At 54.3% G+C, this 10,671-nt stretch overlaps 1 protein-coding gene across 1 annotated transcript; it reads left to right on the top strand.

Annotated features, from left to right (window-relative positions):
• Positions 1-200: 200 nt before the first annotated feature.
• On the top strand, positions 201-3,491 carry HOXC11 (homeobox C11). The gene is made up of 2 exons (XM_005902101.3): positions 201-1,023; positions 2,298-3,491. The coding sequence occupies exons 1-2, from the start codon at positions 342-344 to the stop codon at positions 2,528-2,530; spliced, it is 915 nt and encodes a 304-aa protein (XP_005902163.2). The 5' UTR covers positions 201-341; the 3' UTR covers positions 2,531-3,491.
• The last annotated feature ends 7,180 nt before the right edge of the window (positions 3,492-10,671 follow it).

Genomic DNA, 10,671 nt, shown 5'->3' on the forward strand with positions numbered 1-10,671 from the left:
CTGCCCACCCCACCCCAACCCTCTCTCTCTCTCCTTTGCTCGCTCTGTGGAATGGAGAGGAGGGGAGTGTCAAGAGCAAAACGAATACAAATCTGCAATTGATTTTCATAATGTTTCTGCGGTGTTTGCAAACCAATCGCCTGAACGTCCCCATCTTACCTAAGAGAGAACCCCTCCTACGACTGCGAAGTGCTCCGAACTGATATATGACAATATCTACTTTGGATCACGTGCTCGGGGAGAGAGACTAAGACGGATAACGCGTCATCTCGCCTTCCCAAATTTTACCCCCTCGCTAGACTTGGTCCAAAACCTCCATCTGGAGCCGGCAGAAGAGAACGATGTTTAACTCGGTCAACCTGGGCAACTTCTGCTCGCCGTCGCGCAAGGAGAGGGGCGCCGATTTCGGCGAGCGAGGGAGCTGCGCTTCCAACCTCTATCTGCCCAGTTGCACTTACTACGTGCCTGAGTTCTCCACGGTCTCCTCCTTCCTGCCCCAGGCCCCCTCTCGTCAGATCTCCTATCCCTACCCGGCCCAAGTGCCCCCGGTCCGAGAGGTCTCCTACGGCCTGGAGCCCTCCGGCAAGTGGCACCCCCGGAACAGCTACTCCTCCTGCTATGCGGCGGCCGACGAGCTCATGCACCGGGACTGCCTGCCTCCTTCCACCGTCACCGAGATCCTCATGAAAAACGAAGGCTCCTACGGCGGCCACCACCACCCCAGCGCCCCGCACGCCGCCCCCGCCGGCTTCTACTCCTCAGTCAACAAGAACAGTGTCCTGCCCCAAGCCTTTGACCGCTTCTTCGACAACGCCTACTGCGGCGGCGGCGACCCGCCCGCCGAGCCCCCCTGCCCGGGCAAGGGTGAGGCCAAAGGGGAGCCTGAGGCGCCCCCAGCCTCGGGACTGGCGTCCCGGGCTGAGGCGGGGGCCGAGGCCGAGGCCGAAGAGGAGAACACGAATCCCAGCTCGTCCGGTTCAGCCCACTCGGCGGCCAAGGAGCCGGCCAAGGGAGCCGCCCCCAGTAGGTAGCAGCGGCCGGGAAGCAGGCGGGCAGGAGGGAGGGAGCTAGGGAGGGAGGGCGAGCGAGGGTAGGGGGGAGGCGAGGGGAGCGGGGACGGCCTCGTGTTTTGGGTCAGTCCAATTTTATGTGGAGTTTTATAAGCATTCAAAGGATTTTATTATAACCTACAAAGCCCTCTCTCCCAACGACTCGACTTTTTACGATGGAGAAGGGGTGGGGAGGGAGGGAAAAGGGCTCTTTGGAAAAGCCGGGTGAACCCCCCTCTCCGTTATCTCCTTCGGTCTGTGAAATTTTTAAAAGCGCCACCATCGCGGGCAATATTAACTTTGATCGTGAACTCAGAGGAGCATTTAAGGAAGGATGGGGAGCCCCGCGGCCGGGGTTGGGGGTGGGAGGGAGGGGAGGGGTGGAGGGGGAGAAAGGGGAGGGCAAGGGAAAGACAGGGAGAAACTCCGAGAGGGGGAGTGGTGGAAGAGAGAGGCATTGGAGCAGAGCTGGAGCCCGGGGAGTCCAGCCAGGGCCGCTCTGCTTCTTTTAAAAAAACTATTTTTTGAAATGTTCAAACTCTGTGTTGGCGGGTCCCTGAGCAGGGCTCGGAGCGACCCGAGGGTCAGCGGCGACAGGGGGTGGGGGCGAGGCGGGCTCAGGGCTCCCCTCTGCTCCAGGCCTGGGGCTTGGCGTTTCCCTGCGGCCCGCGGCCTCCGCGCCGGCCTGCCCAGGCCGCGGGGAAGGAGCGGCCCGCCGGGCGTCCCGGGGCGCCAGGGCCCCCGGAAGCGGCTCTCGGGTGTCTCTGGTGCCTGCTCTCTTGCTTCCTCCCCGCATCCCAGTGACTCTCGCCGGATCGCACTTCTTTGCGCCTGTTCTCCGCGGTCCCCCCACATTTCTGGGGGTGGGGAGTGGGGGTGGGTTTTTAGAGCCACCCGGAGGGCAGAGGAGCGCGGCTGAGCGGGCGGGGGGCCTTGGGGACGCACTTGGCCGCGGCTGGCGCGCATCTCCCGAAGACCCCGCCACAGCCACGGCCCTCGCCGGAGGGGAGGGGGCACGGGCCCCCGCGGTGGCCCGGGACGTGGGACGCGCTTGCCGCCCAGGCTGGGGGTAGCGGCTCGGCCCAGCGCCGCGCTTGCGGGAGGAGACCCGGCCGGCCTGGTGGGAGGGCTGCCCGGCGGTGGGGCCGGCTGACGGGCCCGCCGAGCGCTCCGGGGGGCTGGGGTCGCCAGGGTCTCACGTGTCTCTCTCCCCCTCTCCTCGCACTTGCCCCCTCCCCTCCCCTCCAGACGCCCCCCGCACCCGCAAGAAGCGCTGCCCTTATTCGAAATTCCAGATCCGGGAACTGGAGCGAGAGTTTTTCTTCAACGTGTATATCAACAAAGAGAAGCGGCTGCAGCTGTCTCGGATGCTGAACCTGACGGACCGACAAGTGAAAATTTGGTTTCAGAACAGAAGGATGAAAGAAAAAAAACTAAGCAGAGACCGGCTGCAGTATTTCTCGGGAAATCCTCTGCTGTAACCGCAGACTGGGCCCTTTTGAGGGGAGGGGGGAAAGGGGAAAATTATTTTATTTTATTTTTATTTTTTATTTTCTAACTCGCCTACTTTCCGCGGGTGGAAAACTGGACTGTGGCCAGGGCTGGCCCGCACTGTCGTTTCCCGCACGTCTTTCTGGACAACCTCCTTCACCTTGGTCTGACTCCATGTGGGACAGGGACAGGGCCTGGAATGGGGGATGAAGGAAAGTGTCTGACCCACGGCGAGTGGACACCGTTGGCGCCGAGGCCAAGACTCTTTATTTAAAAGAAAACACACCTCGCGACCATGTCTTGCTGCTCGAATTGGGTGGGGGAGGGGCGAGAGTAGTGGGCGCCTGAACTGAACAATCCTTGAACTAAAAGCCTTCCCTTGCCCAAGTGACAAGATCTGCTAGGACACCGGGTCTGCGAGGGGAGACTTCCCGGGCTCCCCATCCCTACCCCACCTAGCTCCATTGGTAGGGGGCAGCTAAATGTGACCCCGCCTTGCTGTGAAATTTCTGTTCCTTTGACCTGGTGTTAGGTGTGCAAACTCGTGTCCTACCTCCGTCTACGCCCAGGCCCCACCCGAGCCTAGCTGTTCTCCCCTTGAAGGTGTAGAACCCTCTTTCGAAATTTCTTAACTGGTGCATCGAGGTTTCCTAATCTTTTTCCTAGCCGCGCCCCACTTCATGAATTTATAGCTATAGTCTATGCATTTGTTACCTCGTTTTTTGTTGTTGTTGTTAAGGAAAAAAATAAAAAAGATTAGGGTGGAAGAGGCAATAGGGAGATGGGATTGGGCACCTCCCCTATGCTGGGGCCTGAATTTTTTGTAAATAAATTTCACAAGCATTTCTTTCTACCCTGAGGGGGTGTGGGTAGGACTGGCCTGGAATGAGATTGGAATCACCCATCTCCATGTGCGTGAGTGTGTGTACATGTGCAATCCCCATCCGGCTCGCTCCCTGTCCCAGAGGGATTGCTGTGACTTTTTTTTTTTTTTTTTTTGTGGCAAATAAAGATATTTCATTCTGTTCAATATTATGATTTTATTTGATCCTTTTATTAGCCCCTCTCCTCTTAAAACCCTCGGTGCTCTCCAGGCGGAGGAGGAGGCAGGCGGGCAGAGCATGTGAAGGTGAAGTAGGCCAGAGCTAGCGGGCCTGCTCCCTCCTTTCCACGGGCAGGGGCAGGAGTGTGGCAGTAGCTTCCTCCAGCTCTCAGGCTGAGGACTTTCCACCGTGAGTCTCAAAGCTGTCCTTTCTCACGTGCTGCTCAAGCCTCGTCCAAATGCCCAGCAATGCTTTCCGCTTTCCGTTTAAGCACACATTTGTTGTGGAGTTAATTGTAACCATCATCGAATTTAAATTTATAGGAATTTTCTTGGCTCCACCGCCCTCCTGCCAGATGTCTCCGTCTGTCGCAGTTAAATGTGTAGGGTCGAGGGTAGGGTTTTCGGTTTTCCTTTTTTTCTCCCCCTCAACCATGAGAAGACTGTATTGGAATTTTTATATACAGTTTCGAGGGAGGGAGGGGAGAAGGGGGAAAGCCAGCCCCCACCTTTCCTCTCTGCGCTGGTCCCCGAGGGTGAGAAGGTGGGGCTGGGCCCCTTCCCCTCAAGCACAAATGGCCAGTTCGTCCAGACACAACAAGACCCTAGACTGGGGCTGGCCACCCTGATGTTTATACGTTGGTTTCCCAGAGTAGAAAGCCCCAGAGATTCGTTTTGTAAGGGGTTGGCTTGGGGTGGGGCTCTGGGGAAGGAGGTAACCTGTGAGACCGTCGCCACACCCATCTATATTTGCTGCATGTTTCTTCTGTATAAAGATAACCACAGTCCTTTCAGCGCGTTCAGTGAGGGCACTCTGGTGGTCTCTGTTCCAAATTCGTTCTGTGGGGGCTGAGATTTGGAAGCAATTCTCTCATCTTTCCCTTCTCTTTGGAATTGTTCTGTAATTCAAAGAAAATGTTTTTTTGTCAATAACAATTCTGTTGAATGAAAGAAAAAGCACCACGACTATGGACTGACTATTGCATCTAGGTTCTCATTTTTGATGACAGAGGTATCTGAACCTCTAGTTTGTAAATGTAGGTCTTGAGATGAAATTGACAAACTGGGGTTTATACGCAGCCCCACAATCCTTTCTTGTGCTTGCACACAAATATTTAAGTTGGGATGCCTATGGGTGCACATGAAAAGGATGTTATGTGTGTGTTTTTGCCTGCAGTGTGGAGTAGAATTGACCACATGCACATCTAGAGCTCGTGTCCTCCGAGCTGTGTAAGCACTCTGGGTGTTTAGTGAATGTGAGCAGCAATGCAGCTGAGAAGCCTCTGTGTGTGTGTGTGTGTGTGAGCTTGCACGTGTTCATGCGTATGCACAGAAATAGGAGAGATTTCTCTAGGTGTGGTGTTTGTCCACCAGTAATAACAAGGGATATTGACCTGCCGGCTGTGTTTCCAATAAAATAGGAAGGAGATAACGATAACGCTATAGAAGGAACCTGTTTATAAAGCAAAATACTAATCTCCAAATGGCTCCTGATTATGAAGGAAAATATTAAAAATCCAAAGGTACCACTTTCCCTGTATTGTGAAGCTCAGAAAAGGTCCCCGGCTCTAGAAGGATTTCTGAAGGAAAACGCAGAGTGACATAGTGAAAGAAAAACAAAAGCTTCTAGGATTCAAGCCCAGGAACCTGCCAGTCCTGGGTGACCCTCTAAAAGTTAGGGGAAAAAAGAGGTCTCTGTCCCCCAAACAAACCCACCTCCGGGCCCCTGGGATGTCCAACCCCGCCCTTGCCGGTCAGGGGCACTCTGGGCTCAACCTCTTCGGGTAATCCCCTCCAGCCGCGGCGCTGCCTGGGAACAAAAGAGCCTCGTCTAGACGCCGCCATAAAGCGCCCCCCCGCGCCTCTAAACCCAGTTTCATTTCGCCCTTAACGACCCAGTCTGGCCTGTGTTAGAAAACGCTTCCGCCCTAAATAGTAAACAAACCCGCCGTGGATAGTCTCGGCTCCCCCAACACACCCCAGACCCCCATTCCATTACCCCCTTGCCTGCATTTCCCCCCTCTTCTCCTCCTGCTTTTCTCAGCTCCCAGCACCCCCAATCCCCTCCCCCCACCCCAGTAAATAAACCCGAGGCCGAGTTCAAAGTTTCCTGGAGCTAAGGAGGAATGTTGGTTGTAAAAATCCAAGTTTATAGCGCACGTGGGAGTTTACAAGGGTATTAAGTGGTGTGGGCTGAGAGAGCACTCTGGGCCCCTCCCCCTCCCACTATGGGCTTTAGGGGTGCCGGGGGAACCTGGGGGACTTGAAAAGAAAAGTGGGTTGGGGCCAGTCTTGAATTTGGGTTTCTTTGTCGCTCAGACCTGGGGTTGCTGGGGGATGGTGAGGCAAGGGAGACTTGAAAGAAGATTCACAAAGCCCCATCAAGCACCTTTGAGAGAAAACCCACAGGTTCTAGGTGTCCCAGAAGGGGCCGGTGGGGAGCTCTGCTTTGGACAAGCAAGAAGGTTACAGACCAGGTGTCTGAAAGGTGGACGGAGTTGGGGACACCCGGAACCCTTCCTCAACCAGAGAAGAAGAAACTACCTGAGGCTGATTTCTCGAGTGGGTTGAAGGCAGAGGGGTTTTTTCCTCACCAGAGCAAAAAAGAACTTTGAACTTCAAGGGAGTCAAGGGCAACACCCCTTCCCTCTCCCCGCCCCTCTCCGGAATCTACAGGGCAATTCCTTTCCGAGCAAATATTCCCTCAAGGGGGCAGCCCCTGGGGTTTCCTGGTGCCCCAGGGCTGGATAACGCTGTTTGCTGAAGGCTCCCAGCTCAGAGCCCGCCAGAACTGTGTGCACGCGACTGCACTCTTTATTATTCATATAAACCTTTGGAAAAGGCAACGCCTGGGAAGTTTTTATAACTTTGTTTGGCATAAAAGTTTTACAAGATTCCTCCTCCCTTTTTAAAAAAAAAATTAAAGTTTTGGTCTTTCCATGGAATGAAGTCTCAGGATCTCTGGGAGGGTGGGGAGACAGAGGTTCTGGGGTCCAGGGTGTGGGGGGGGTGATGTCTGGAGCTGCATCTCTAAGGCTTCTTTGTCGCTCAGACCTAAAGGCTTAAAGGTAGGGATTACTCATTCCTGAGGCCCACCTTAGACCCAGCTTTGGGGGCTGCTAGGAAAGTCTCAGCCACTCTGCTGTTGAGACACACACTAACAGACCCCCAAAGTTAGGACGATGTCAACTGGACCAGATCTTTTCCATCACATCCTCTTGTTCTCCTGTAGGCATCTCTCTCTCTCTCTCTCTCTCTCTAACACACACACACACACACACTGCGCACCCTCAACCCACTGCACAAAGTGGAGACCCATAACCTTGACTCAGACCTCCAAGTTGGCAGAGTCTCTGCACACACACACCCGCATCCCTGCCTCCTGCAAAGTCCACAAAGGGTTTGATGAAAGACAGAATTCAAAACAAGAACTGCCTGCCCAGAGGTTGCAGCGATTGCAGGACGGAGAGAAGAGGAAAGCCAGTGGGCTGCAGTCCAGGAGCGTGCAGAACAAAGGTGCCTGTGTAGAGATGTGACCTTGGGCTGCTAAGCCTGCTTGTGACTCCTTGGATCTGCCCCCCACCTGGGACTGACGGAACCCCACTCCTTCATTTCCCCTAACTCCAGCCTCGGGACATCAAGTTGACTGAAACAAGGGCTATTTTAATGTTCAGCTCTGGAAGTCACGACGAAGACGGAGTAACTTTTCCAAAACAGGCCTGGCGGATGAGGCTTCTTTGGGGTGATGGACTTGAGGGTACCTAAGCCCTGGAGCTGAGCACTTCAGGGAGCCATCGGAGTCGGTCAGGACGTGCCCCAGACTCTGCTTTTCCTTCTCTCTAATGGCGACTGCTGAGGCCTGGCTGCCAGCCGTTGACAGCCCTACACTTCGCCTTGTGAGGAGCCGAGTTAAGGCTGGAGGCGGGGGAAGGTCAACTCCAAGCTTGAGCAGCGGGGCTGGGGAGGGATGCTACGGAACCTGGTGCTCTCCCCCTCTCCGGGCGCCGGGTGCAACAGAGAAAAGTAAGAAGAGCTGGGGGAGAAAGTCAAAGGAAAGGAAAGCATTGATGAGGAAAGAAGAGTAAAGAATAAATTGTATAATAAAGAAGGAAGAGAGAAATAAGGACGACAATTAATTTAAAAAGAGAAAGAATCCGAAAAAGAGAAGGAAACAAATGGATTCCAGAGAAAAAGAAGCAAATAACGAGAAAGGAAGAAGATGGGGAAAGAAAGAAAGGGGTGGGGAGGAAGATGGAAAACAAAGATCTTCAAAAAGGAATTTAGCCGGTAAGGGAGGAGCGAGATTCTCTCTGGAGTAAGCCGGGCGACCGCAGACCTGACTCGGGCTGGAAACCCGACCTACTGGGTAACTTGGAAGCACACCATAAAGTGGGGAGCAAGTCTTCCCCCTCCCCAGACATCCTCCCATCCGTCCTCCTCCTAAAGCTTCTCTTGGATGTGTTTGCTGTCTGGTTTCAATTCAGGAGGCAAAGTTAAATAACTAGCTGGCTTCAGCGGGGCAAGAAAGCCATTGTGCTGGTTATGAGACTTCGGGATGCGGGAATCGCAGGGAGTACATTTTTGGGTAAAAGTGACTATGTGTGGCCCTGTACATACAATTAAGCGCCTAGTCAGACACGTGTCTAGGCGGTAACCTCCATAGCATCTGGGTGCAAACGTGTACAATGTCCAGATGTGAGAGCGACTCTGGTGGCTGGGCTGCCGGCGTGGCGAGGAGATCGGGGTGGATCAGAGGCCCCTCCATGCGTCCTGTCCTCGGCCTCCCACTTGCCTCTTGTACCTGTTTAAAAATCTGTTTGCAGGGTGGGGTGGGGGTGCTGGGGAGCTTCTAAGCATTCTTTTGCCTGAGATTTCTCTGCTCCCAGTTCAGCCGGGGCAGAGCCCGGTCGGTGTTAAGGAAGAAAGCAAAATTTTCCTTCAAGTTTTGAGAAGAGATTGATTTATTTGGGCCTCCAAAACAAGAGGGGAAAAAACTCTGCAGTTTTCACCACTGGTGTGATTTTGTTTTCCATTTCGCTTGAAGATATTTCAACACACACACACTGTATAATTATTTTATTATTTGATCCTAAATGGAGAGACATTTTATTTTTGTTTCACTTCACCTTTGGAATTTCCTAGATGACTTCCTTAACCTGGTGAGGAGACTCCACTAGTTTTCCCTGGAGGAATAAGGGTGCCTCTGGGGCGTTTTGAAGGCTAGAGCGGGCAAAGTAGCCGAGGTTCCTTTCTGTTCATCGAGCACTACCTTTTCCGGCTTCTGTTTCCACGTGGGGACCTCTAGCGCCCCAGCCCTCAGCCTGTCCTCTAGAACCCGCCGATCACCCTGGAATCTGTGATGAGCACTCTCCACCTCTTCCTTGGTCACAGTCCCACTGGTGGCAGGAGGCCCAGCTCCCATCCCTGGTGCCCTTTCCAGGGTCTGGGTACTGGGAAGAAGGGCGCAAGGGGCCAGGGCGCTCGGGGTGGGGGGGATTGTCAAAATATAGGTGCCGCCTGAGCCCCACTCATTGTGGCCTGAAGCCCCTGAATTTTCGCATCCCCAAGTTGAGGCAAAAAGAGGGCAATCCTGAGTCAGGCATAGACTGGGCACTTTCAGGGAAAGTTGGGTAAATGGCTTAACGGTGATTTTAGCAACACAGACTTCTCCTGGACCCCAATCCAGTTCCCTAGGGGTGCAGGCCTGAGGCTCTAGGCCCCGTGGGCTGGGCTGATGGGCGCCTGGCAGCGGTGGCAGGCGGGGTGGCCGTGGTGGCCTGAGTGCCTTTGAACGCCAGGCCTGGGCAATAGGACTGAACCGGCCTTTGCTCGATGGAGCCCGAGGGGGCAGGGCCAGGACCCACACGCGGACCCACACAGTCGCCCCCTCTCACCGTTCTGGCCCATGCATCTTCCTTCTTTTCGCCTCCATTGGGGCAGAAACCCCAGTCTGCAATAACCCAACAAGTTATTCAAGTCTGTGGCTTCGGGTACTTGTTTAACAGCTCTGGGTTTGCGTTTATCCTGCGTAATTAAAGGCAAACATTTGTCCCACCGGGGGTCCCACTTAGGCTGATGAATTTGATTTCTTTTTTCATTAATGGGCCGTGTTTATCATACTTCTAATTATTTCAACTTTAAACACTATTCGTTCTTGTGAGGAGGTGGGAGTGGAGGCGGGAAGTTCGTTCTCCCCGGGGGGATTATTTCCATGAATAATACCGAGGATTCTGAAAGCAACTCTGTCCCCACCCAGGGCTGAGGTAAGGAGTGGGTTTGGGACCGGGGTCAGGTTGGTCTGGGAGACAGGTCGCAAGGCCCAGTGAGTCTGCTTCCCTCCAGCTGGTTCCCCAGGTTAAGCCGTGGGGCTGGATGTTTATGAGAGGTTATCTGGAGTTTGTTCCCCTCATTCTGCCGCCTCCCTCGCCCCCTCCCGGGCTAGGCTCACACTCTTCCCCTTCAAGGCTCTTGAAAACCTTCCACAACCCCAGCAGATACCAGCCCGGCCTGGGCAGAGAGGGTCAGGGAATGATGTCCCGGCCCCCAGCTTCCAACACGGAGAGAAAGACCAGGAAAAGCCTGAGGTGGTCAAGCGGCCCCTGGGTGTGGGGGACAGGGCCCAGCAGACCCCAAAATGGGGAGCAAGGGCAAGGGACTGGGACGTCAAACTCTAGGGACAGGCACACCAGGCAGGAAAATAAAGGAGACGTGAAAGAGGGGGGGAGGGAACCCCCCAAAGCCATATAATTCTCAATTGCTTTGGTCTTTAATTTCATCGCCCCATAAATGAGGAAATATCAGTTCCCATACTAAATTTTTATCCTCGGCTGATAAATATGACGGGGAATTTTCGTTGGGTCCTCGTAAAAGCGAACAGTTTCGATCAAACTGGTGGGGAAAGACTTATGCAGATAATACAAACAGAGTTGCCATAAAGTCTCCGCGTTTCCCGCGGGGTGGGCGGTGGGACAAATGGCTCCTTGGATTGACTGCCGCCCCGGCCGGCCAAGTCTCATCTGGGGCCTAAGCAGGCTAACCTTGCCCGGGCCATCCCCCTGTGCCGAGCCCACTGCGACCCCTGCAAATGAA

This window comes from Bos mutus, chromosome 5, assembly GCF_027580195.1.
Source record: "Bos mutus isolate GX-2022 chromosome 5, NWIPB_WYAK_1.1, whole genome shotgun sequence".
Classification (NCBI taxonomy): domain Eukaryota; kingdom Metazoa; phylum Chordata; class Mammalia; order Artiodactyla; family Bovidae; genus Bos; species Bos mutus.